This window comes from Ixodes scapularis, unplaced genomic scaffold (genome assembly GCF_016920785.2).
Source record: "Ixodes scapularis isolate PalLabHiFi unplaced genomic scaffold, ASM1692078v2 PGA_scaffold6__148_contigs__length_123643588, whole genome shotgun sequence".
Taxonomy (NCBI): domain Eukaryota; kingdom Metazoa; phylum Arthropoda; class Arachnida; order Ixodida; family Ixodidae; genus Ixodes; species Ixodes scapularis.
Window position 1 is genome coordinate 43,605,893 of NW_024609881.1, and position 27,981 is coordinate 43,633,873.

The 27,981-nt window shown below is 46.7% G+C and overlaps 1 protein-coding gene across 2 annotated transcripts in view; it reads right to left on the bottom strand.

Annotated features, from left to right (window-relative positions):
- LOC8033079 (MAM and LDL-receptor class A domain-containing protein 2) overlaps window positions 1–27,981 on the bottom strand; it is a 210,314-nt gene that overhangs the window by 100,737 nt on the left and 81,596 nt on the right. The window contains exons 28-36 of one of the 2 annotated variants that reach the window (XM_029973441.2): window positions 26,536–26,635; window positions 20,898–21,011; window positions 19,612–19,868; window positions 18,793–19,024; window positions 15,853–15,975; window positions 14,939–15,075; window positions 12,053–12,164; window positions 9,946–10,104; window positions 6,787–6,945 (exon numbers count right to left, since the gene is read on the bottom strand). In XM_029973441.2, coding sequence (XP_029829301.2) covers window positions 6,787–6,945; window positions 9,946–10,104; window positions 12,053–12,164; window positions 14,939–15,075; window positions 15,853–15,975; window positions 18,793–19,024; window positions 19,612–19,868; window positions 20,898–21,011; window positions 26,536–26,635 — 1,393 coding nt within the window. Of the gene's footprint in view, window positions 1–6,786; window positions 6,946–9,945; window positions 10,105–12,052; window positions 12,165–14,938; window positions 15,076–15,852; window positions 15,976–18,792; window positions 19,025–19,611; window positions 19,869–20,897; window positions 21,012–26,535; window positions 26,636–27,981 lie in introns of those variants that run through there. The other variant, XM_040210499.3, reaches the window with a different exon arrangement.

Below are 27,981 nucleotides of genomic sequence, written 5' to 3' on the forward strand. Positions count from 1 at the left end.
ACAGTCAAAAGACACTTAGGATCACATTATTACTCCACCTGCAAAGGCAAAGAGGTTCGCTGATATCCTCTGGCAAGAGCGAGCTCCTTTGGTGGTTCACAGTAGTCCCTGCTGCGCTTACAGGACACTCACACGACGGTGAAGCGGCCGGGGCGCGTCTTACCTTTTGTATTTCTTTGAAGTTAACAAATTACGCCCCACCAGTTTACTTTACGCCAAAATATTACCTAAGTATGCCCTTCAAACAGGCGCACTCGTCCACACCTGCGTGTTGAAAGCGTTTATTTTTCACTTTCTCTTGGTCAGTCAAAATTTAACCGGTTAATCGGTTAAAACAATTAATCCCGATTAAAGCACTGATTGATTTATCGGCAGGCTAATTGACCCCAGCTTTACCGAGTCGGCTTCGTACAAACGAAAGGCTAAAGTCGTTCTTGGTCGTCAACAAAGTTCGGGAGAGCGACAAAAGTCGTGCTTTCCTCAGCATCCTCGGGCCGAAGACGTACGGGCCCTGGAGCTGCCTTTGACTAAGCGTTTCTGGAGCCCGACGAAGACCCTGAGTGACCATGTGTCTCCAAAACCTTCCATCATTGGTGAGCGAGCGAATTTCCATCGACGTGCACAGCGTGAGGTTGAGTCAATAACAGACTACGTCGTTTAGTTTTGGAAGCTGTCGCGGACGTGGGATTTTAGAACCGCATTGGACGAGTCACTTCGGAATCGCTTCGTGTGCGAACTTTTGAAAGACATTCAACGCGTACTGTTTACAGAAGACGGCAAATTGACGTTCCTGAAAACGGTCGACCGCGCCCTTCACATGGAAGAAGTCAAGAAGAGCGCTGTAAAGGCTCGTGCCGGAGAAACCGAGTTTCAGATGTTCACAAGGTGCGAGCTGTGCCCAACTTGGCTGCGGCTCAACAAAGCAACAAGGTCAAACATGTCCCTAGCAGGCTGGCACCTGCTACAAGTGCTAAGGAAGAGGCCTATTCGGCGAGCCTGCCGTGGCGGTGCGGGTATTTTCGCGCGAGACGCCAGCATAATATATATATATATATATATATATATATATATATATATATATATATATATATATATATATATATAAAGACGCTAGAAGTAGCCGCTAATAAGACAACTGTCGTCGACTTAAATAGCGTTTACTCAACCGGTCACTACCCTGTCACAGCACGTGACTATAAATTGCACACCAGTGAACACTATGCTTGACACCGAGGCGGCGGTATCGGAGATGTACAAGTGCCGTTAGCTATTTAGCTCGGATGGCCTGACGGCAACGACGCTCCGGTTTCGTACGTACACAAGAGCGCTCGTCCGGACCCGGGGTGTTTCGGCCATCAATGTGGAGCATGGTGAAAATTCAGCGCGTCCGCGGCTTTGTGTTTTGGAGGGGGAGAGGTCTCCATTTCTATACTGAGAGAGACTCTGAGAAACCCGACTGGACTGGAACGAGATGTGGAACCTGAACCATCTTCCAAGGTCAGATTTTTTTATTTATTCTCGTGTGAAAGAAACACTCGATTTACAGTCAAGGCACAGGGAGCTTTCCAACGACGAGCTAGGCACAATTACGGAAGAAAGGGCTGAGCTGCTTCCAACGACCAAAGTTTCTAAAGGCCAGGAATGTTCCCTTCGCGTTGCAAGCGTCTGCAGAATCTGAGCTATCGAGATTAGAAAAGCTCAGTATCATCCAACCCGTGACTACAGCAGAGTATGCTATGCTGGTCGTACCGGCCATCGAGAAGAATGGTGGTATACGAATGGCGGTGATTATAAGACAACCGTACACCTTTGCCTTAATGTTGTCCGATACCCGCTACCGACGGTACATGACTTGTTTGCAGCGCTATCAGGCGGTATACTGTTCTCAAGATCTCAATCGGGCGCATCAAAAAGGGGTTATTTTAATATCGTCGAAACCTTACCTGACGTTGGAAAAAAAACTATACAGGAGCACCTGGTCAACCTTGAAGAAGTTTTAAAGCAGCTCCTTGAACGCAGGGTCAGAGTGAAGAGAGTAAAATGATCGTTTTTTCAGCAGGAACTTTGCTACCTCGGCACAGATACAGCGCTAACGGCATCTCGACGTCGCTGGACAAAGTGGAGTCGCTCATGCAGTCCTTCTTAGGCGTCACCAAATACTACGGAAAGTTCGTGCCCCTCTCGCAACACTATCAGAACGGTTTTCCAGAGCGTTACGCTTTACGGTGCTGGGACGAACATTGTCAAGAAGCGTTCACCAGGAACAATAGTGGTGCCACCCCCAATCCTGACGTACTACGGCTGTGAGAGGCCGTTGAAGCTGTCCTGTTACGTCTCTAAGTACGGGGTAGGTGCTGTACTTTTTCATGTTTTGCAATGATTAATACTTGGAATAAATTGCAAGACTCAATAGTAACGATATCGGATATCTCAAAGTTTAGAGAAACACTTGCCACATCTTACGGCTTGTAGCCCCCTTGTGTTTTATCCATTGCATGTTCTTCTTGCTTGTATTGTGTACCTGAACCGTACAAAGACTGCCTGCACCCCTCCCCCTTAAGTAAAGACCCACGTGAGCATTTAAGGGATCAATAAATGAAATGAAATAAATAAAATGGCAATCCAAGACCTACTGCTTACGCATCACATACGATCTCCGATGCCAAAAAAGCGTAAAGTCAACTGTAAAAAGCCTTAGCAATCATTTTAGGAGTAAAGCTATTCCATTTTTACATCTATGGTAGATAATGTACTTTGGTCACAAATTATAAGCCGCCACGACAAACAATTTTAGGTTCAAAAACTAAAATTTCGACCGTTGCAGCGCCACGAATCCAAGATTGGGTTGTCGCTTTATCGGCCTACATATACGACCTTATATTCAAAAGATCAAGTGAAAACGCTGAATCCGATTTCTGCTCGCGTCTTCAGCTGGCGACCCTTGGTCGCCAGCTGAAGACGTTGCTTCTGTTGCAACAGCGTTGCTTCTGTCAAGCAACAAGCAGACCATTGATAAATGGTCTGCTTGTTGCTTGACAGAAGCAACAAGCAGACCATTTATCAAGGCTTCACCATTCACGGACCTCGATTATATGTTCTTGAATAACTGCAAATCTTGTCGTCGGACAAGCTGTACAAGGGCCACCTGGGTGTAGTACGCAGCAAGGCACTTACGCGCAGTTACGTATGGTGGCCGTCTATCGAGGCGGACCTTGAACGTCGCGTCCTAAACTGCGCGAATTGTCAAGGGCAAAGTAGAGCGCCTTGTACGGCTCCCCTTCACCCCTTCTCGTGAACAACCGCACCTGTTGTAACAGGTTCCTGTAGACCTTGCTGGTCCTTTTCTGCTCACTATGTTTCTAGTAGTGACCGATGCTCAATATAAGTTGCCCAAAATGTTTTGAAATGCACCCAGCAACGGCACAATGTGCCATTCATTGCTCATAGAGATTTTCGCTCGTTTTGAATTCCCTCAGACAATTGTTTCAAATAACAACCCCCAGCGTAAGTCAAGCGAGTTCAAGCGATTCGTGGAAAAAATGGGCACCCATTCCGTCTTTACGGCTCTCTATCACCTGAGCTCAAATGGCATCGCTGAACGTTTCATTCAGACATTAAAAACGCTCTGCAAAAAAAAAAAAGAATCAGGCAAGCCGTTACATAAAAAGCTGCAAAAGTTTTTCTTGTGCTATTGCAACACGGCTCACGCCACAACAACTGAGTCAACAGAAAATTTGTATAGGGCGATGATTGCGCTCTCGTCTCAATGCCGTAAAGCCGCCGTGGTGGAAAGGGGTGCCCAAAAACTGTTCTTGCAGACTGACTCAGAAGCGTTGCGAGATCCATTCTGTTGTTCCCGATGAGCTACTGGTTTGTAACAACAATGCGAAACCGAAGTGGGTGTCTGGTGTTATTTTTTTACGATCGGGCCTTGTTTCCTTTCTTGCGCGTGCAACTACTCCCTGAGGCAGTATCCTCTGGCGTCGTTACAAAAACCAACTGCTACGACGCTCGAGTCCCGCAGGTGCTGAGGTTGTAGAGTTAATACCATGTCCTCCGAATGAGAGCCCACTACGGCTGTCCACCACCTCACCCACAAGGTCACCTCTCCCGTCCCTAGCAACAGAAGCATCTGCTGCAAGACGGTACCCAGTGAGAAAATGCCTAACTCCAGAAGGACTCGTAGTCTGGTATCAGCTCCGAACTTTGTTAAAATCAAAAAGGAGGAAGTGTCGTGTCCGGCATTTAGCCTATATTAACTGTATCGGGGTTAGTGTTTATGCGCTAAGAACTGATAAAAACTATGCTTTGGAGGCTGCCACGAGCCTGTCTCGCCTTGACCACCATACCAAATACCATGTAAGCCAATACTGGCAACTCCCTAGGATTGCGGTCGAAAAGTGATCGCAGCGTCCCTGGCGAGCTCGCAGTCTCCGCTTGCAAACGAATTCTCCACAACGCATTGGTTTTGCTATCTCCGTTAGAGGTGACCAATGAAAAAAAATTGTCACGGGACACTAATGTACCTTCACCCTGTTTGTTTGAAAAGGGCAATGTAAAAAAAAAATGTTTTAGAACATTGCTACGTTTCAACTTTACTTGCATATCGATCAATCCATTTTGTCGTCGCAATTTCAATTTCTCACGAAAGTATTGCTTAAAACCGTTTCGTCGAATAGGCGAGCTGGCTATATCGCGATCGTCTCCAAATGAAGAAGCAAAATGCAATTTCGAACCACCTGCCTTACTGCGATGTCAGTATGCTCTGGAAGAGACGATTGTGCACATGCAAATCTGACGCTAATACTGAAACTAATAAAAGCGGACTTACAAAAAAGAACACGCGATGGACGGTCGGGCACCTCCTTTCATTTTTCAAAGTCTACTTTATTTTTATGTTTGAGGCGACGCTACGCCGCCGCGGTCTTTCTCCCTCCTGTGTTTATGTTTTTTTTTTGTTTGTTTTTCTTTCTTGTGCTTGCTTGACGTTCGAACCATTGCGAATTTCGCTTTGCCTTGTTTGGCTTAGTTTTTACTTTCTTTTCTTCGCTTCGCCGCTTACTACCACCGGTTCGTCTGCTACGCAATGCCCGGACATTTGGAGGGCCGTCTGCAACTTTGCAGTTGTTCTTGTTGGTGTTATTTTTTCACTGTCGTCAGTGATAACCTCCTATGTTCGCCTTCGATTGAGTTTCTGATCCGAAATCTTCAAATGTGCCTTTAGATACTTAATAAATATATTAAAAAGTGTAAGCTCGTTATACGTTTATATTTGGATTTTATTTGAGTACGCGGCCACGTCTGCTGTAAGTGATCGTTGGTTGATCAACCGGCTGCCTTCGGACATACCCCAGCTCATACTTGGAAAACAAGTTTTTGTGATGTGGTGAAAATCCTCCTTCCGCTTTCCGAAGACCGAACAAACGTGAGTAATTAAGTTACTTCAAATTAAACTGGAAGAGCTATCTAAGTCTGGCTTCAAAATTGCCACTGACGCCTCAACAGACGAATATTTCACCAAACAAGAGTTCAGCTGAAAACGCACTTGAGGCCGCTGATCGACACGCAAAACAAAGGCACGGTGTGCAAGAATTGCCTGGACATGTACGCCAACAAGTACTGGAGTGTACTTTTGAACTGCTGCGCCAAGCGAGAAAACAAACAACCTGCCAAAGTCACTGGGAAAAGAAAGGCGAAAGAAAAAAATGTCACACACTGCTAGCACGTAGCAGATTGCAGCTCTTTTGTAATTAGTTCCTACCAACACCACGAAAGCAAATAAACAAACGTGTAAAATGCAGCTGAAAAAAAAGGAAAAAGTTAGGCTCTTTTTTTTATTAGTTTCGTCCTGTTGCTTCCGCTTTGTTTGTTGTGGACTCAACACCGATGGCGAGCACCATCTGCTAATTTTCAATGCTCCTACCGACGCCCCGTGCGATCGTCGTCGTTGAAGGAGGTCTTTGCTGGGTGATTTGTATCTTTGTATAGTCTGCTAACTTCGTTTCATTCGCCGTTGTTCGCGACTGTTCTTCATTTCTTTTTATTTTCGTCTGGAATAGGGACCTCATCTTTTCTGCAAAGTTCGGAAAGTGTTTGCACGTTGATTTTTCTTGTTACTTTTTGTTTTTGTAATGGCTGCAGAGGCTGGCGCGCTTGCTCTCGTAATTTTAACATATTGTTCGCGCACGTTTTAATAATCACCTATTTAGGTAAGAAATTGTGACAACGCAGTTTGTAACGGATAAACAGTAACGTCTTACGACGGTAGTACGAGTAGCTAAACGCCTTTTTTCCGCTTCCCAGAAGCGTTTCAAACGTGTGTGATTCCCCTGAGTGGCGTTTGAGACCTCTAAATAAACTGCTCTATCTTCGTTTATGCGCGCGTTGTTATTTGTTTGTCTTCGCAGTTGCGATCAGTGGATTCCGCTTTGCAAACGGCCTAACCGTAATGAATTATTTCAGCTGTTGGGGTGAAGAAACAGGGCTCGCAAAGCTCGAGGACGTCGCGGAGCCTATACTTTTACATTGCGTCGTCTGCTTCAGTAGACTCCAAGTCCGCCAGAGGCGCCACTGTCACGTTCGCCGCCGCTCCCATAGATTTTCGGAGGAGCTTCCAGTATTAGCGAAGCTATATCGTATTTGACGATACCGTAACCATGGACTATAAAGCTTGCAGTCTCATGAAAACCTGCCTCGTTCTTCACCAATGCCTGCATCTCACAGTCCAGGTACTTAAAAAATCTGTTTTTTTAGTTCAGTGTCCCTTTAAATAAACTTTCTGCTCACCTTTAATGGTCCCTAGGCCCACTTTGAGCTCCACTGGAGCAAGACCGAACAGGAAGTACCAGAATTGGACGCAGTAGTCCTCCTCAGAGTCCTTCAGGACCGGACTGGCCAGAAACGTCTTCGTCGTATTCGGGACTGGAGAGAAGTAGGCGTACTTCCCTGTACGCAAACAAAACCACCATCATTAAAATACATGCTGAACTATAAACTATTTGCATAATGACCTTCCGTGCGCTGTCATGTTTGATTGCTCGGCTGAGGAATCTTTTCGAAGCATGTGCAATAGCCTTCTTCCGTGGAATTTCAGATACCGCCGCATGCATTCCCAACCTAGTAATTCAGCATTTGACACCTGTATGATAAGAGCTTGTACACCATGCGGGCCAGACGGATCTCATTAACTTTAAATAAACTGCGAAAATCAGCAATGCATCATATTGATGCTTTAAATAAAAGTAAAAGTGAGGCTAGATGATGGATTTGTATTGTGAAAATATCAAAGGTAACACCTGGCTCAGTTGAATGCTCCAAATAAATAACTTTTTTTTTCAATGGCTCAATACGGAGTTCCGCCTTTCGGAATCAAAGTGTAAAACAAAACGCTCTTGCTGGCTACATTGGCATTTCATTGGACAAAAAATTAAACCAGCGCAAAGACATGATGTGACCTGGCATGACGTCACGTTACAGCATGACTTGACCACCCTACTGAAAAAAACCATTTGGCGCCTATATGAAAATAAACGGGTCCATACCGGTAACAGTTTAACCATACCGGTCACCAGTTTGTCAAAGGGGTCGCCCGTATGGCTCAAAGGGGTCCCCCGTATGAGCCATAACGGTCACCTATTTGGACAAGCAGGTCACTCCTTTGGCAGACGGGTCGCTCGTCTGGGCAAATGGGCGACTCGTTTGGGCAAAGTTGTCGCACGTTTGCTCAAACCGGTGACCTTGCTGCAAACTGTAGCGGTTTAATCAAACGGCTCTTTGGAGCCCGTTTGATACTGAACGTACAGGTCGGTGGCGTGGGCACGCCTAGCGTTTCAGCCGTGGCAGCCAATGTTTCCGGAAGGCTGGGAGCGCCGGTTCATCGATTTCAGATCGTCCGCGTAATGCAAGTAATTATATTTATATTTCAATTGCGCTGATGTTCGCCTATACTGAACACTAAAACTAACACATTTTTTTTTGTTGTTGTTTTACGTAAACGCGCGACGTTGGCAAGCCGATATTTTTGACAGAACTTTAAAACTTCGTCCACCTTTGTTGCCTCAATTTAATTATTCAGCTCGAATCTCTCTCGCAGAAGACGCGACCGCGTGAAAGAATGTACGTCTAGACTCCGTTTCACTGTAATTCAAGACGCACCGAAGGTAGCACGCGTACACGCGGCTGCAAGAACATCGAGCATTGCGAGAGCACGCCCGCCGTTGCAGCAGTCAAACTACGAACTCGCGCTGAGTACTTTCTTCGCTCGGGCGCAAGCCGAGCTTGTGGCCGCCCCGCTGCCATTTCCAAGGTTTTTTTTCTTCGAGGTTACAAAAACACATCTCCCTGGAATGCCTGGGGAGAGGGAGAGGGGCTGTCCCTGTGGTCCTCGCCCCCTCCCTCCTCTCTTGTCACCTGCCACGTGACCCGCAGCTGCGCGCGAGCTACACGCTGATAAGATCCGGAAGGGTGCGCCTAGCAGCCGCTTTTTTCTTTGTCTGCTTGTTGTCAGTTCCAGCTCGACTTCGCGCGTCCAACTGCTTCTTTCTGTCGCCTAACCCTGCGGTCTTATTAGGATGTCTCTCGACAACGTATTGGATGTGCACCAAAGCTATCAGTGTTCCAAAAGTCGTACGTCTATATCGGCAACACGCGATTCTTCAAAGAAGTCAGGAATTCTTGCGGTTTGGTTGGGTTCAGCAACTGACAGCTTGTGCGCCACATCGTGTTGAAACTTTTAAGAAGCCGTTCTCTCTCATTTGTGTTTGTGTGGTTGTCCTGCTTTGACCGTGTCGACAAATATCACGGATTACATCTTTCAAGTCCGCTATTTTTGTGGTAAGTGCACTGCAACGTACTTCTTGGCAACGATTGACCGTTCTTCTACTCGTACTCTTCCAGATTATCTATATAATTATGCAGCCACTATTCTCGCGGCAGCCGGGCGAATAATTTCCCGAAAGTCTACCTTCATAGTCTAGAATTAACTCGGTTCTTGCTTGGTTTGCTATCTTCTCAGTTGTATAAAAGCTTAGAGTGCCTCTCACATTTCACAGATCGCTTGCACGTTTGTACTTGTCTACAGAAGACGTAATAAACTTTGAGGAGAATTGAAAACAATCTTTTGTGTCTGTTTTCCTGTCCATTTGCAAGCACCTACGTGAGCACATTTGTTCTACGTGTTTCCTCCATGTTATAAATAGGTTTATGAGTTTCGGAACGTCTTAATTAAGTTTAAGATAACCAACCTACCAGACGATCCCCGTTTAGGGCTAGCGCATAATTTCCCGATTCGAATGGCACGTTCAAACGTGTGGTCACCTGCAAGGTGGAACGGGCACCTGTATCGAACGGGCACCGGTATCAAACGGGCACCTGTATCAAATGGGTACCGTTTCGAGTGGGTACCGTTTCAAACGGCTACCCGTATCCCATAATCACGTTTGATCCAAACGGGTCGACAAGTTTGCACCCGTTTGATTTACCAGTTTGCCACCCATTTGAATTTCAAATGGTTTTTTTTTTCAGTAGGGCATCCACGTTGTTACCCTCATTGTTGTTGACACTGACACGACTTCAGGTCATGAGTCACGTTATACCGTGGCATCCTGTGACTTTACATCGCATGACACGACAAGACACCGTAACGCCACTGACCCAGCATAGCCTGATGGAAGTCGCATGGCCGTGTGACACAGTGGCCCCCGTTCATGTTGCCATAGTCATATTATGACAGCATATTATGACTTTGGCAATGGTGATGGCAAAGAAACAGTAATTTTAACTTTCTCTAGTTCCTAGATCTGGAGAAATTTTTGGGGGTTAGCGTGGTTCCACACATGTCCCCAGGACAAGCATAAAAGGTAGGATTTAATGGTGAAGTGCAGTAGTCGGTTATTTTATAAAGCCAGTGCCAAAAAAAAAATAATGGTGGAGATGCCATGAGCCCACCTTCCGGTGAGCGTAGCTTGCTGTCCCAGTGTGGTCCCTCCTTCTTGAAGATGGCTGTCTTTCCAGACCTCATGACCCAGGAAGCTCTGCCCTGTTGACTCCACGAGCAGAAGTCCACATCGAAGTCACAGTCCCATACCGTGTTGTTGCGTTCCATGGCTGCAAACACGAATCTCTGTGCAACTCGGGCTATGCGACGCTTATATTCTTGTGTCCTCACCACATTTCCGAGGATCAACTAAACATGCACACTTAAATAAATCAAGCAACCCAACACAAAAATAGTGTGCTTACGGAAGTTCCGATGCGTAATTGAGTGCTTGGACAATTATTCAACTAATCAATTGATAGATTAATTACAATGATGTACTAAAGTGGCTCCAATCATTGGCAAATTCATCCCTTCATCAATTAGTCAGTCCATCAGTAGTGCATGCATGCATACAACAAGGTTTCCTGCATTGAAAAAGTAAGGTGATAAATTATAGCTATACCTAATTTATAAAAAAACTTATTTCATTCATTAATTATTCTATTCATAGTATGCATGCATTTACCAAGATATCTTGCACATATCTCGTAAGTTTCGAAATTACCAAAGTATAAAATCAATATTCTAAATTGCATTTCAAAAGTATATGTGAAACCAGTGCATCAATACATTATTTCTTTGCATTTCCATTACAACTCAAAGCATGAGTTAAAGGTATGCAGGCACCAGATATCTGCGAAAGCCATACATCTGACAGTAAACCATTGAATAGAGTCATTTTAATGTTCAAATTTCTTAATTTTTATGCCTCTAATCTAGGGCCAACTCCAACCAATTCTAGAAATCTTTCAAGCATAAAAACTCGTGTCACATTCCATTTTACTGCATAGGATGTAGCATAATGTCCAGCAAACGAAATGTCTGCAACACAGACATTCACAGAAAGTGTAGCTTCAGCTGTCATCCGAATTTAGAAACAAAACTTGGGAGACGCTTAAGCTTCGACATTAAGAAAAGAACGCGATAGCATTTTCGGGCCTAATTCGCAAAGCCTTTTTATGTAAACCCGCGATCGTTCCCAAGGCGTGCAAGCATGTGTGCATGCTCTAGTCATTAACATCACGTGACACGCGACGTCACACGCGAGCGTTGTATGTTGTTTGAAATTCCCGAGCGTGGTCCTGTGGAGTGACGTCACACGCAAGACGTCATGACCCTATCGACTCGCAAAATATAGCGGAAAAGCTTCCAAAAAACTTTTTTGAAACATTTTTCCGGCAAAATTTAGAGGAGCATTTAACGCTCGAGACGTGACACGTGACGTCACCAGGTGCATGCAGGGATTTTCCGTTCCCGCCGACGCCGGTACCGAACTTTGTGGCACGAGCTCCTAAGCGCTATCGCGCTAAACCAGTTTTGAGAGAGAGGAAAGTTGCATGTAAAGTTAGTTTACTTTATAGGCCCTAATGTCACATCTGAAAAAAGATGTGCCTGCAAAATAAATGTCCATAAAAATATGCAGTCAGCTATCGGCATTTCAAAACATATTATGTAACGACATGTTGGTTACTAGGCCCGCAATAATTCAAGCTCAAATATTTCATACTCCTAGGTAATTAAAAGAAATTCAAAAAGTTTCGATGTCCCCAATGTTTTCATTCTACTTACTCGCCGCTTAATTCAAGCAGCGTTTGTGCGTAGTTCATACTTTTTGTTTTCCCTGTACCGTTGAGCGCGCATCTTTCCGAGAACCGATGCAGTGTAGACAAGAAACACCAGTGGGTGGCCCTTTTTTGCACTGCACCGGTGTTCGACAGGAAGCGCGCTAGACGAGGCAAGCAGACCACAATAAACAACTTTTTGCTGGATGAATAAATACACTTATCTCATACATTTCACCAAAGTTTTGTGTGTGGCATACCTGCTTATGAATAGCAGGCCTATGTAAAGAAAATCATAAAATATCTCAATTGTACATGTAGCTATCCATAGAACAAATGCTAATTTTATCTCATATCATTCATATTTAGATGAATTTCTGATAACTCAAACTTCTGATAGTTAACAAAAAATGCGTGGCTTCCTGGAGTTTGAATTAATGAGAGTCCACATTACCTGGGGGATTGGTAGGTGACGAATCGTCAGGGCACTTTCCTCTGAAGACTTGAATGTCGTCAATGGCCACGTCTACCCTCACCTTGAGTCCAGGGTATCCGGTGATCCATATCTGTCGTTGAAGACAAAGCCATATTTACATGCGGAATGATTTGAAAAAAGAATTGTACAGACAGTAGGATGCCTTACTACAGCAACATTTTCAACCTCCCCAATTTTCGCAGGCTTTTCTAATCAATCAAGCAAACCTTCCCGGGATATCAGATGCGAGGGTGACATGTAAAGTCCTAAACGTAAACAGAAAGAGTTGCCCATTTTGAGGCACATCCTTACAACCCTAGGCAAGCTGGACTTCCGATTTAATCTGCCCACTGATATCTGGCGGCTCTTCAACCGACGGACACGAACAGTAGCTAGAATTCATCAGAGGTAACGGAGACTTTTGAAAAACCTGTACTTCTGCCTAACCGAGCCTAGCTTGAGGCAGGACTTCCTAACGACTTACCTTTAATTTCTCTCACCACACAAAAATCTTAAATATTCAGAGTTCACTCTTGTGGTGGAATGCCCCAAAACCTCTCCAGTTAGCACATCCATTGTGCGTACAAAGCGTGAGCACATTTTGACACCCCTTGTATTCATATGTCGGATATCCCCCGTAAAATAAATATTCTTGTTGCGGTAAGGCATCGGGGTTCCCCGCAAGTCTTATTTCTGCTTTGCGGTCAATTGTCGCGCACAGTCTGGCAATGTTGGCTTGCGAGATCTAGTATCATCGATAGAGCATGCATGATGCCTTTAATTACTTAGTTTTAGGCAAGGTGGCATAAGTAACAGTTTGTTTTTCTTTCTACCCTTTTTTTCTGGACCAGCGGAATTTTTCCTCGCACATTCACCCATTGTTAATTGTGGCATCTTTTATGGCGCCACAGGGTTTTGGCTGCCCGTCTTCCTGGTTAAGTGCTCGAGGGGCGATTCGGGATAGTAAAGTCGCATCCTGACCTTCATTTGCCCTCCTGACCAGTAGAAGAAACTTGGGGGTCCTCTGACGGCGGCGGGGAAAAACCTCCACGCCGATCGGTCATAAACTATGATGCACCACGGGCGCAAGTCTCTTCTCTCACGCCTAACGTCAGCGTAGAATTTGAGCAAATGAAAAGGTGGCGCAGATACAGTTTTCACGGACGACGTCGTGTGTATGACAAGTGTCGGCCCATGGGTCGGGCCTGGCACTTCGGCCTGGTTCACACTTACAGCTAATCCGCTACCGCCGAAGCGGAATCGGCCGCGGCAATGCACAGTGGACGCTACGCCCGGCGACTGAATTCATGCAGATTCGCCCGCCGATTCACAAGTGTGAACCAGGCCTTCGAGTGCCAGGCATTACGAGGCGCGGAACAGTACTACCACTGCCGCTTCTACCCCGTGCGTTATCTGTACATATAGCTGGCTTCGCGTTTATTGAAAGGTAAAAAAAAAAATAGAAGCGGTACACTACTCCTCGGTCGTCCCTTGCCTCTATGTGCTTCCTTTTTGTTTTGAACACATGGTCTACAAACGTGCCTAGTGCGGTCTGTTTGGTCACGGACTACAAGAGAACCAGTTTGCCGGCGAAGGTACGCGTTTTCCCACATTATCTTAGAGCCTAGCTCTTAGGCGTCCGTTTCCGGGTTGAGCGACGTCGGCGTCGCTGTCGACGTCGACGTAACCGCACGCTGCGTTATAGGGAGTTTCCCATAATGACGTTCCGCGTGACATCAAGTTTGACGTCACGAGGGGAAACGTTTTGCGTTAAATTTTGCAGGTAATTTTCCGCTAAATTCAGCGAAATGTCAAAGGTGACGTCCCGTGTGACGTCACGTGACGTCACACGTAAACTCAAAACCAATTCCGTTCCAAATTTAGCGGAAAACTTTCCCGCTAAGCTTAACAAAAATATTTCCCGGTTAAATTTATCGGCGAATTGAAGTCACTTGAACTAAACACCAATTGAATTTCCCCGCTAAACTCAGCGGGATAATTTTCGCTAAATTCACCACTAAATTTAGCGGGAATTTTTTTGATAAATGTTCCACTAAATTCAGCGGAAATATTTCCCCTCTAAATTTAACAAGAAATTTAGCAAAAACTTCCCGCTAAATGCATGGGCAGTAGGCGAAGAGGAGAGGAAGAGGGGAATACTCTCCCCGCCATACCCTCCCCTCCTTCTCCTAAAGAGCTGCGCTCTAATTCGGCATTACGGAGAATTGTAAACTCCTTTAATTTTTCTCTATTTGCTTTTTACGGAAACGATGTTAGCAATTTTAACGAACGGCTAAAGTATTTTTAGCAGAGAAGACATCATTGAAGAGGGCTCTGAACGTTTCTGTGATGAATACTCAAATAATGATTTTGACGGTTCTTTGAATAATAGCGAGGAGGAGAGTTATACCGACACAGCCATTCCTCAAAGCTGGTCGCCCCACACGATGCGGCCAAAGATTCTGAACCTCCTCCTTGTACAGTCGAAGAACCAGCAATTTCAAATGTTTTTCACAAAGGCATGGGCGATGAGTCTTATTTGATTATCACTAAATGACTATTCTTATTGGTGTAAAATAATTCTGACCCGATTGGCCGACAAGGCGAATTGTCACATAACCCCAGAACAATAAGGATTTCTTAACAAAATGTAAGGGCGCAAACGAGCTGGTGTACAATGCACATGGTTGAAAAAAACCCGAGACTGCGGGTAAACGACGCAACACTAAAAAGTCTCTAAAAGAGAGAATTTTTATTGTTGTGTCGTTTACCCGCAGTCTCGGGGCTTTTTCAACCAGGATTTCTTAATTGTGCAGGCGATATCAACGACGACTACCGCAAGGCAGACATTGTATCGAGACTTACATTGTAAGTTGTTGGAAGTTGAGTCTCGTAATGTTGGAAGAGGGTCCAACCGGATCTTGGAGACCGGTCGAGCTCCCAAGCGCGAAGAAACGGCTTTCCATGCACGACATAGTCCACACTCAGCGCCGCATCCACCCCTATCACAAAAGTAAAGTGAAAGCCCCGTACAAGCCTCAAGCCATTCAATTTAGAAAATAAATGTGAGCTTTGATGTGGCACCCTAATGAGATGTACACTTTTTTATATTTCCTGTTATTTGAATGCGCAATCTAATCCTACATGAATGCAGAATGCTCCTTCAATTTTAATTTCACAGGGTTAATTTTCTCAAAACTAAACATCCAGCTATATCTTTTATTTATCTGAATCAACCAAGTACTTGAAAAGGCCAACTGGTACACCTGACTTCCTTTCATTGTGACGAGATTGAGTAAAATCGCTGATTTCTGTGGAAAGTCAATTTCTAGAATTTCGATACTCATTTAAAAACAAAAAAAAACTTTACCATTCCTGTGAAGACAAACATTTTTTAACTAAGCAACTTTTAGTTGTGAAACCCAGATTGCGGTTATTATTTTCTCGTAAAAAGGTTGACAAATACTTACTGCTGACTAGCTTGACTGCAAATATTTTTCATGTGAATGGCGTCCAAAGATTTACAAGATGCAATTTTTTGTTTTAGGTTTTAGGAAGGTGAAAAAACATGTAAGCAAATTTGCAATAAAACTAGACCTGAGACCACTACCTACAACTTCATTATATTGGGGTTCAACCTTGCAAGGATCCAGTGCCAAAGCGCATCGTTCTTCAAAAGATTTGTAAGTATACATCCATTTGCCTGCAGCCCAAAAATAATTGTAGAGAGAAAAAAAAACTTAAGAGAACACTTCAATTTTCCCTTCAAGTCCCCTTACCTATGTTGTCAACGTAGTAATAGAACTGGAGGCAGCTTCCCGGTGAGTAGTGGAGAGGTTCGCTTTCCAGGACACCCACCGCATTGTTGAGGCCATAGCGGGAGTCCAGATGCAAGAAATGACCTGCACATTATTAAGATATTAATTCTTTCGTTCATCACTAAATCTATCTTGGATTTAATTGTTCTAATCTAGACCAGATCCGTACTGGCGTACATTTATATATCACTACCCCGTGATGCATATTAAAGAGCCCAGGCTAGCAGCCATGCTGTACCAGCTGAACTTATCTTCCGAAGCTGAGACAGCAGACTAACCTCCCAAAAAAAAAACTGCTCCTACTATCGGAAAATACATTTATTATCAAGGCCGTTGGAGAATTTTTAATGGCTTTAACATAATTTTCGGCAAGGATTGCCTCAACTTTACATATCTCACAACTGTAGGGCAGCTGGTATAGAACGAGATATCTTTAGGAGTCATGGGAAACAGAGTTTAAAATGTTTATTCAAAATCTCTGCCTTTATCATTGGAAAGTTCCAAAAGTCGTCATAGCCATTCCACATTGCTACTTCATTAAAAAGTGCGCCGCGCCCACAGTGTTACAATCAGCCGACCTTGAGAGGTATAGTTTCCGGTGTGCCTAAACATTTCTCTCCCTATGTTTACAAAACTTTGCCGTGGAGCATATTTTTAACATTTTCAATTCTGAAAATTTCATTTCATCAATTACTGCGACACCACTGCGCCTAGAGTTCACTTTTTGTCCACACCTGGAGAGCATTTTTTAGTTGCGGATGTTTTTCCTGGCACTCACTCGCTTTATTAGCTGTCAAACTGTTCTTTTCACTGTCTCGCGAGCCACCGTTACCGGTTCAGTGTCTGCTACCCGAGTGGCGTGTCCTATCCTGTCCTTATATCAAAAGTGGCCCCAAAGCGGCAGCAAATGATGTGCCACAAGCAGCCGTGTCGTGTCGTGGAATGTCGCAATCCTGGCGGTAGGCGTAGAAGACTCGGCAAAAAGAAGGAGCGAACGCGAGTTTCGCCATTATCGCGGCATCCCAAATCTTGGCTGCTGAAGCTCCAATGGACTACGAAGCTGGAGAGCATATGCCGCATCCACCATCGCTGCAGCGACAGAGCCAGGGAGCCAAGATTTGGCCTGGCATGCATGACGTCGGCGGGAAAAAATCGAGGAACCACCTTTTTTACGAGGAGCTAATCACACCAGTCAGACATGTTTCAGGCCCAATAGTTGTCGGTTCTATGGCTGTCTATAAAGTGGGCTAGAAAAGAAGGCAGCTGTACGTACCGAGCTAAGCTGTTTATCAGAGGTGTATTTTGGTGGTGCATGTTGCTTTGCACAGATTTAGGGTATGACACCGTTTCCACAAAACTTTGGAACCTCCCCATATGCACAACGAACGGCGACACAGACGACGCCCATCGTTCAGATGTGGCGCTACAGGACACTGAAAAAAGGCGACAAAGCACTAGATTGATGGGTATCAAAAAGCGGTCTGCAGAAGCCCTAAAGCCCTGAACCGTCAGTCAATTGCCAAGCAATCAAACTTTTATTTTTATTAACGTTGACTGTCCCGCAGACTTAAAAAAGAAAAGCCGAAATCGTTGCTCTCGTTACGCCAACTCTCGGGGAAATGAGTTAGCATTTAATGCCAGAGTTCCGACTCGGTGAAGGGTTGGAATTCCAACCTCGCAAAGGTCCGCATACTGCTGTTTTAAGAGATACAGTACCCTCTCCCGGGCGTCGGCGGTTTCAAATGCAACCACTAGTGCTTCCCTCGATCACGGCCCATTATGTTGTCTTCGAAGAGCCAATCTTCCCTCCCGGATGTCGGCGGTTTCGTGCGAACGGCATCGTCGCAGCGCCTCAGTTTTTCGGGAGGCACTCACTTGATCGAATGACGTTTTAGCGAACGCCCACGTTTCACCGAATGACACTTCAGCGAATAGTCGGACGCCGCGAAGCGGCGTTTTCGGATGGGCCAAATGAGTTCACATTTTTGTAATCAGCCGCCGCAGACTGTCGCCGCGAAGCGGCGTAAGCGCAGCGCGGCAGATGGGTAAGACTCCCTCTCATAAAAGAGAATGTGGGTGTAAGCAGCAAATGAACTGTGCGTAATATCACGGCGGGAACCGCGTTGCGACCTCAAAAAATCAGTCCAATCTAGTGCAGTCAGCCCAGTCCAAACCATGGCCATCCAAACAAAAGACGGCTGCATTCACCAGGGCAATAAATGCCCAGGTGAATGCTCACTGTGCGTACTTCTTTTTAGAGGAGGATTAGTCCACGACAATGATATACTAGGTACAAATGACTGCCACAGTTGTGGCAGTCGTCGACTGCTATTGTGAAAACGTTCCACAGTATAAGTCATTGACTTTCATTGTGAAAATATTTGCGTGTCCTCATTTTTATCACAAATTGAGCTAAGCCTTCGTACTTCCCGGCGCAAGCCCAACCACTAAAATGCACGTTTGACCAAATTCTGAGTTCGCCACATCCAGAAACAAATGTTTCCAACTCATCCTCCAACCCGCCGCGGGGTCGATGACACCCCATATTTCTTCGCCATCTTCATGTCGGTTCAGCCAATACCACCTACAAGGCGACCTGCAAATTTCTCGCATCTACATTGCTGCGAGTACACCTTGCAGAGTCTCGCGATGCGCGGGACGCTAGCAGGTGTCAGCGCCGAGATTCACGTGCCTGCCGCTTTGTCTGGCGCGTAAATCTTGGGTGCGTCTTGTGCTTGAGGTTTGGCGCTGGGGTGGGACGGCGATTCACCAAAGACATCACGCGCAAGCCTCATCTTTTAGGTGCTCTGCACCATGCACCAACTGGCCCGACGACAGGTCTCGTGAAACCATGGTTCTTCAATGGGCGGTACTCCTTCGGCGCGGAGGTGTGTCACCCACCCTGCCGGGTCCCGAGGGTGTGGTCGAACTCTGGTTCGCGCCTGGACAGGGTTGGCCCGGACCAGCGACGCCAGGTGAGGTTGAGTGGTCCGCCGAGATTCCTCCAGTTGCAGAGGTCGTCTTCGAAATTGCAGCTTCCGGGGTCTGGGCACGACCACCCAGAGAGCAGCACGTCGTCCACGGCAACGACGCTTCCCAGCTTGCCCGAGGACTGGCCACCCAGGACCAGCTGCTGCTCGAGCAGACAGGAGGAGAAAGATAGCAGGTTTCCATTTTCAGAAGAACTATTCAACGCAGCACGACGCAAACACACGAAGGGCCGAAACACTCGAAGCAAGAGAAGGTCTCGCCTGAGGTGAGTAACTGCTGACACAAGCAAACGAGTTTGTCCTCCATAAGGAGAGCCAGTCGTCTGCTTCTTGCGTGAGAGTTGCGGTGACAACAGAATGACTCCAAACTCTGATTGGTTCTGATTGAAAAGAGAGTGGGTAGACCTCAATGTAGGTCTGCCCGGAATATTTTGTTTTCCTTAGTCGGACAATAAAAACTCCGCGTTCTGACATCATTGCAACCCCCGTGCAGAAGCAGACGAACTTGCGCTACGCATAGTCGACAACAGGTTCGGAACGTGGTAGATGCCCCGTCTCCAGCACGAGCTTTCTGCCTTCGATAACACTTTGACGCAACCACATCCGAAGCTCACCAGGAGGCAACCAACGCGTGCAGCGGGCAGAAGTTCTACTAAATGCTTAATCCGTCGCAAGCTAGCCAAAGAGCGAGCGAACAGGACGTCGCGCGACGTCAGTTCCTTCTACGAACCTGCAGAGACTTCTTCCGAACGGCGACGTTTACGGACGCCGAGGCCCATTGTCGGTCGACGTTGTCCTCTCCGTGGACGGACCAGAGAAGCTCCTCTTTAGCCGCGGGGTCCAGCGCCAGTCTGGACACGTTGAGCAGCTCCTCCCGAAGACCCGCGGTAAAGTGCCAGAAGCGGAGACACTGTCGTTCTTCGGGCACAAGCTCGTATCTCGGGCTCAGCATGCGTCCTTTCGGAATTTTCACTCGAGCATAATGACCTGTCGAAAATGCGTAAAAGGTGTTCCTTGCGATTAGCTTCTTAACTTGTCTCAGAGGCTGTAAAGAGACTTGTAGAGTTCGCCTTTACCGAGATTACCCATTGGCGAACCTTTGAAACTCTTCTAAGGAGATCAGATCCATCGAAATAAATATCGCTCGTTCTGTTTGTTCGCAAAGCAGACATTGCCTGGTGTGCATCATCGCATGTGGTTTCGCTAAATAATGTGACTTTAGAGAAACCTAAATTGACGAATAACATTTTCGATTAAGGTTTTGGGTCTAAATAAGTTGTGTCCGTGCAACCTTTCGTTTCGATGGCGCTACGTGGCTAGGAAGTTGCTGCGCAAAGGCTTTCTATGCCAAACTTAGTCACTTAGCACCACCTCAACACAAGGTTCTACACTAACAAGTTCTTTGTACCTAAAACCAAGTACCTCGAGAACATGCAGCGCGTCAGTGACGAAGGCGGCGTGGCGGCGGTTTCAACCGTTGGCGCTGCCGCAGTATTTCTCTTCGGTCACATTTCGCTTTAAAAAATCATAAAACTGACCGTTTTTACTTTGTGGAGGAGAGCAATTCCTTCGTTAAACAGAAATATTAGTTAAACAGTGTGGCGCTTAGCTCAGCACGCTGAAGCTGGCACGCGCGAGCGCAAGCCGTTCGTTCGAGACGAAGATGGGGCGCGGCCATGTATAGGTTGTATTAAATTTTATGTAGAGTAAACCGTGTTGTTGCTAAATGAGCCAATTTGTGTATGACGAACACAACAAACAGTAATTCGGTGTTGTAGTTAAGGAAACACATCGAGCACATAATACATCGGCTGGGACTTCATTCTATTTTGTTAAAAGGGCATTTACTTAGAAGAGACGTTCGTTGTAAAAACCTCTGACTTGTTTCAGTTCTTAATCAGCCGTATTAGAACATAACAAGCTATGAACTGAACGAAATACGATTGTATTTGTAAACGAAATTCCCGCAGCATAGCGCATGAAACTGAAAGAACAACTTGTAAAAAGGACTCTCACCAATAGGCCTTCCGAGGGTGTGATCCGACGGCACCACTTTTGACAGGAACGCGCTTTCAATGATCCAGTTTTCCAGCGTCCACTCACAAGGGCCTTGCTCAAAGTCACAAGTCACTAAGGCGAAAGCAAACAGAGGTGAACAGCATTAAATACCGAAACTGCCAAGCAATTGGTGCACCAATTATGATTCAGACATTCACTATAGACTTTAGCTGCATAGTCTAAAGCAGGGGTCTCAAAACTTTCTGGCTCGGGCCCGGTCTGAGACCTGTCGCAACCATGGAGTCTGGAAAGTAATTAAGTAAATAAAAATAAAATGCAGTAAAGATAAACCTAAAAGGGGTTTAAAGCACTAATATTTATGGTAGAGTTTAAAAAAATCTAAAGTGGTTTAATAAATAAATTTTATTTTGCAATTCAGTATTTACCTAATTTTTACTATATGCATTAAGTATAAACCGGAGAACTCACCGGGCATAAATGAAAGTGCAGAGCAAAATTTGCTTATTCACAGAGGACAGAATGCTACTGAGAATGGTAGAACTGGTGATGACATTATGCAATTGTTCTGACACAGGTCATAAAGCGTGTATATATGAGAACTGAAAGACATTTTAACGTGCTTACACATACTTAAGAAAGGTGGCTAAAATGGCGATGAGAACGTGCCCGATATGCTCAAGGTTATATGGCATAGTACTATCAGCTAAGAGTCAAAACCGATCCGATGACTGCCGAGCGTTGCGGTGTTGTTACTTTACGCCCGCTTATTTTTCCGCCGGTAGCAGCGGTGGAAACATGCGGCGGGCCGGGCGTCACTGGCAGAACCGCGGGCAGCCGCGGGCCGGCCGAGACGCCTCTGCAGGTCGCATTTAGCCCTCGGGCTAGGGTTTGGCTACCCCCGATTTAAGCATGGGTTTCAAAAGTGGTTCCCCATGAACACGCGGTGTTCCCAAGAGTATCCCTATGGCGTTTGCCTGAGCTCCCAAATGTTTTGTACAATCCCTGCGCTAAACAAAGGCTTTTTCCTGTCCAAGCACTATAGTTGCAGATCTAAGCCACCCATCTAAGCATAGCAATAAGCCTAATACTTGCTAGTACGTTTGAAGACACTTTAGGCTTTTTAACCGCATGACTGCGTCAATGCTAAGACATGAAGGGCTTCTTTGGTGATCAGTTGAGGCTAGTCGCAATCAGGCAGCGAAACAGTTCAGATTTATCAACTGTTCACTGACCACTCCACAAATCAACTACCGCGGCAGAAGTAGTGAAGATGTTCTTTCTTTGAGATTGCGCCGGGACCCGACGACGGAGGCAGCTGATGGTCGCTGACGGAATAGTAAACCAGACAGGACTCCGCGGATAGGAGGAACAAAAAAAAAGACACGTCTATTTACAAGACAAACTGGTTTCCGAATGTCCCAAAAAGGTCACACCACGTGCTGTCCTCGTCTTCTTCTCTTCTCCAAAGTGTCCCCTGCCCCAGCTCGCACGAGCATCGCCAGTTCACCCACACACCGGGGCACACGTGCAAACGCAAACACGCCAAGAAAAGAGCCTGTTCCCGCGTCCTTTCACGGTGATGGCGGGCCGAGTCTCACACCTCCCGACTAAGTATATTTTTTAGACCCAAAATGTCAAAAATAATATATAACAACTAAATTCAAACGCGTACGCATATCAGACACACCTTACACAGAGTTTGTGACTCAACCCGTCAGAATCCAAACTATCAAAAAAAATGTACACTAAAATGCAAATCACACGCCAGTAAAGTGATTCTTACTGTGCCCGCCAAGGTTCCAAAGCAGTGACCAATCTCGCGCCGAGACTAGCGAAGCATCTAGCCTCCTAGCCTAGGCCTCTTTGCCGACAGGTTGTTCAAGCCACCCAGATTTCGGCGGGGCTTGAATCGGACGGTATGTAGCTGGTTCCGGAATTTCTCCTCGCAAGAGCGACGACAGTTTATACTCTGTCTTGATTTACGAATCAGGAAGGGGCCTCGCACGCGGTCGCCGTTGTTGACGTCTTCTGCACTCCCAGCTCTCTCATACGTGGCCGGCTGGCAGGTGGTCGAGTCTTCATCGGCGTCCCTAGCTATATTCTGGGACATATTCATCTCGAAGACGGTGTCCTCGTCGCTGTCCCCGCTTTCCTTGACAACTTCACCGGCTGGCTGTGACGTCAGCCACCCTAACAAGATGTCCGACTTCTTGTCGACACCCACTTCCCTGCCGTGGTCACTATTAGCTTGCCAGAACGTCTGCCGCCAATGCAAGATATTCTGTTCTTCCTCGTCGTCGACGGTCACGTTCTCGTCGTAATCATCCTCCGCTCGAAGAAACGCCTGCCGCCCAGGCACTAAGTTCGGTCCTTCGTCGTCATCCACGTTCTCGCCATCGTCGTCCTCGGCTCGCCGAAACGCCTGCCGCCCAGGCGATAAGTTTAGTCCTTCGTCGTCGTCCACGTTCTCGCCGTCGTCATCTTCGGCTTGCCGGCATTGTCGCCTGTCGGAAGATACCCTCGGTTCTTCTTTGTAACCGCCGCCCATGTTCTCAACGTGGTCGTTATTGGCTTGTTGGAACTTGTGCAATTCAGGTAAGATGTCGTGACCGGCTTCGACGTTGTCGAAGTACACATGGGTCGTCCTCAGATGGCCCGGGTGCCTGCCGCCCAGGCCAAGTGCACGGCCTTTCGTCGTCGACGTTCACCTGCTCGTCGTGGTCATCCTCGGCTCGCTGGGACGTCCTCCAGGCACGCGAGACATTCAGCTGATTTCTGCCGTCAACGTCCGCCTGCACAGACACGCAGCCGCGATTGTTCTTCGACGACCGCTCCGTGTCGTCGGCCTGTAACAGAATCTGAGGCGCCTCGCGGATCGATGGGTCCCACCTCTTCTGACCTTGGTGGTCCAAGTTGTTACCGCCGGTCTTGCCCACAACGGTCGTCACCTTGTCGGGCTCACGGCTGCAACCTTCCTCCACTTTGACTTTCTTGGCGTCTACTTTTTTCTTTTGAAACAGAAGTTCTTCGTATGGTGTCTTCGTCCGGGGACATTCGCGGGAATAGTGCCCCAATTCCTTGCATTTAAAACACTTCACCCGATAATTTTCAGGTACGATGCCCTGCCTTGGGCTCTCGCGTTTTTCCTTGAGAGAAGTGGTGGTTTCAATAAAGGGCCTCCAGACTTCAGCTCGCGACAGTCCGAGCTCTAACAAGACCCGTTCTTTGACCGCACCATACCCACTTCTCTCACCCGTGTTCACCCTATTCACTAGTGCACGCATGCCCTCCGTGAAATAAGGTCGCACAAGATATCCTCTGAGCCGCTCAGGGACTTCATATGTCTCGAAGACGTTTTCTACTCCATCAAACCAGTTCGGCACTAATATGTCGGACGACGGCATGGGAGTCAGCACTCCCTTCATCAATCTCGAAAAGCGAAAAACTTCATCTCGGAGGTTGACCTCCATGCCTCCTCCACTGGCTCGCCTTCGGTTTTCCGAGCGTAGTTGTTCTAGTTCTAGCTCGAGGCGTAACAGCCGTTCTTTCTCCCTTACTAGTTCAATCTCCTTTTCGATTGAGCTGTATGATCGGACTCCTCCGTTTCCATCCCCTTGTGTCTGCGAGTTTACCATTAATCCACTCAAAGGTGACAATTCACCTGGCCCGTCAACATTCCAATTCCGAACCCTATCCTGCTCTGGCGTTAGAACCGGCATCTGCCGCTCTGCATTGTCTGTATCCATGGCGGGCACACGTCAAAGAATTACCTTACCGTAAGGTCAACGACTGCCGCTGGATCACAGACGCAGCCCGCTTCTCAGAATAGTCAGGCACGAAAATGATGTCCGAGCTGTAGACTCAAGCGTTCCTCGCTGGAGTGGGACGGCATCCGGTCAGAGGTAGCTCTGCCACCACGAAGTAGCTCGGTGGTTCAATCTTCAAGGAGCTCGGTGGTCCAGTCCTCTCTTTAGAAGGCTCCACCAGTGCCGCGTCAAGTCGCTGTCCGCCGATTCCGTTGTGAAGATCACGCCGCCGGGGTCCGCCGACGCAATCCTGTCGACTGCGCCAGTGAAGATGTTCTTTCTTTGAGATTGCGCCGGGACCCGACGACGGAGTCAGCTGATGGTTGCTGACGGAATAGTAAACCAGACAGGACTCCGCGGATAGGAGGAAGAAAAAAAAGACACGTCTATTTACAAGACAAACTGGTTTCTGAATGTCCCAAAAAGGTCACACCACGTGCTGTCCTCGTCTTCTTCTCTTCTCCAAAGTGTCCCCTGCCCCAGCTCGCACGAGCATCGCCAGTTCACCCACACACCGGGGCACACGTGCAAAAGCAAACACGCCAAGAAAAGAGCCTGTTCTCGCGTCCTTTCACGGTGATGGCGGGCCAATTCTCACAGAAGTGGTCACCTTTTGAATCAGTAGCACAGAGGCATGACTACGAATAGTTCAAACGAAAAACCGTGGCATCCTGCCTTTAATGTTTACCTGCAAGCCAAAACTTTATTCATAATCGCGTGCCAACAACAAACACATTGGCACTTGTCAACGAAAAACAACTGAGCGCCCCGCGTTAATCCACGGTACAGTCACAGCGATAGCCGCTCGCTACACGTCACGGCGAAGTCATCGGGCATCGGTGTCGCCTTCACGCACCACGTGGTCTTGACGGCAAAGTCTCTCGGTTTCGTTCTCACGAGCAGGCGCCTTGCAGCTCTTAGTGCAGCGAACGGCTAGACGCATCAGCGTCGCCACTAGTGTGTCTTTCAGCATCTCACAAGAAGCGCGACGCTACCACGCCGCGACGCCAAGACGCAGGTGTCTGCCGCTTGGCGCCGCCGCCAAGCGTCATCGCGTTTGACGCCTGGGACACCCACCTTGGCGACCCGCTAACGATGACGTAATGCGCAGGCTTCGTCTTCTATGTAGTACCTTTTATTAGGGCGGCGCTTGCGACACCTAGCCGAAGCTTTTATTTTCAACAATTAACACTGGTTACATTGGGAATTCGGTAAGAGTTACAAATCATAATCTATCCCGACATCGGAGCAACCATGGCCACATAGCCGGCGCCGCACGCGACTCATACTCACTCGTGTGCTCATCAACTTCCGCCTGTAAAGCAGACTGCCAAAGCTGTGGCGTAGCTCTGGAGTACCGCGCCAGCCTCACACCCAGCGGACTTGGGATCGAATTTTGAGAACCGCATGGCGGCGGGTGATCTCTTTCAAGCATTTGGTGATATCGAGGACGGATGCCCTGCACCCAAATACACAGACAACGGACGTCATTTACAGTGAAGAAAGAGCCTGGAACAGCTATTGCCATAAAGGTGCTTGAACTGAAGGAACGCTTCACTTAGGGGACAGGGACGGCCGAACGAGAAATTCAAGGAACCATGAAGATGTTCTGGGGAACTTTGTTCTAAGGAACTTTTTTCAAAACCAGGGTGCTAGAGCATGAATTGCTCATCAAAATATCTAGCTGAAACTGTACAGACGAGAAGTGCAGTGTTTCATGAAAACAATGCTGATGAATTATAAAGGACGTCTTTTCTTTTTAAACTTTCAACAGTCACAACGCACTATGGTTGCGGAATTTCAAAAACAACTTCTGGCATTAAACTTACAAGAGGGCTTGCATGGTTGTTCGTCGAAGGTGATGTCGTCCACGACAACATAGCCGGCAGGACCCTTCCAAGGTGCTTGTATGAACCCCTCCAACATCAGCTGCAGTAAAAGAGAAAAGCTGATTCCTCAGCGTATCCCAAAGGCGCTCAAAATGCTTTATTTGGACGTCCCCTTTGCCTTGGTGCACCCATCATCCTTGTTGTGCAGCAACACTCTCTGGTATGTCACGTGACACAATGAAGTAATAAAATTATGTCACATGACCTCATGATGCCAGATGTTGACACAGTGTGACAACATGAGATCATGAAACATCATAATGGCACTTTATTTTGACTGCGACAATGGGACATCATGTCAGTGTCACGTGATAACACAGTCACGTGATGTGATGATGTGTGAAGTGACGCATCACGTGATGATGGCGTGTGACGCATCACGGTGTCATGTGACTGGAGTCACGTAGTCATGTCACGTGATATCACGATATCACATGACGTGGCGTTACAAAGGTACATCATGACCTGATATGACATCAGGTCAGGCACCCTTTCACCAAGGCCAACCTCCTGCCTTCTTCATTGTGGCTACGCCCCAGCATTGATATTTTCCACAAATATTATGCATTGAAAAAACAAAACGGACAGCACCACTTACCTAAATGACAGTGACTAAATTTATTCCCAAACCTTCCAAGAAAAAAGGCCTACAGACCTAGAGGTACTTAATGCCTCAAAAACTATCCACGTGGAACCTAACTAAAGTATGTTTTACAACTTGCATCAGCTTAGAAAAATATAACTGTGGAATCAATACAGTCTACCATGAGGAGGTACATGAATTTAACACATGCACTAGGATGAAACAATGGTACTAAAGCTTTTAAGCGGTAATTCTCCGTTCACTAAAATTAGAATTAAACAATTTGGATCAGCGTTTGTGAAGTTCGTTCAGCGTTGAATTTGGGTTTTTTTTTCAACGTTTATTATTTCCTATCGATTAGGTGTTTTTTAGGACCGGTTAAAAAATGGGCAGTCCTCGGGGTCGCCCCTACAGGAATAGAAGCAGGCGGTGTCCCATTTTCCGGGGAATGTACGCACAACCAGAATACTGCTCCCATACCGAGGATTAAGAGAAAGAAACGAGACAAGGAACATAGTTTCCGAAGGAGGAACTTGGCTCACAGGTTCTTTACTGTGGCTGTGTTCGGTTCAACAAAAAACAAAGTTTAGATTTCTTCCCCCAAAGCGTGGGTTTGTCTTATTCAAGAACAATACTCTGGTTCGAGGGTCTTTCGAGTGTTCCGACATTGATCAAACTGGCTCGAGAATCACTTTCCCGGGTTCCTTGGTTCATACCAAAAACGCGGCAACCCTCCAAGGTAACACACCAGAAAAACGCCTAACTTCGCAGAAGAATGGCAATCCAAGCGCCTTACCTGGGTC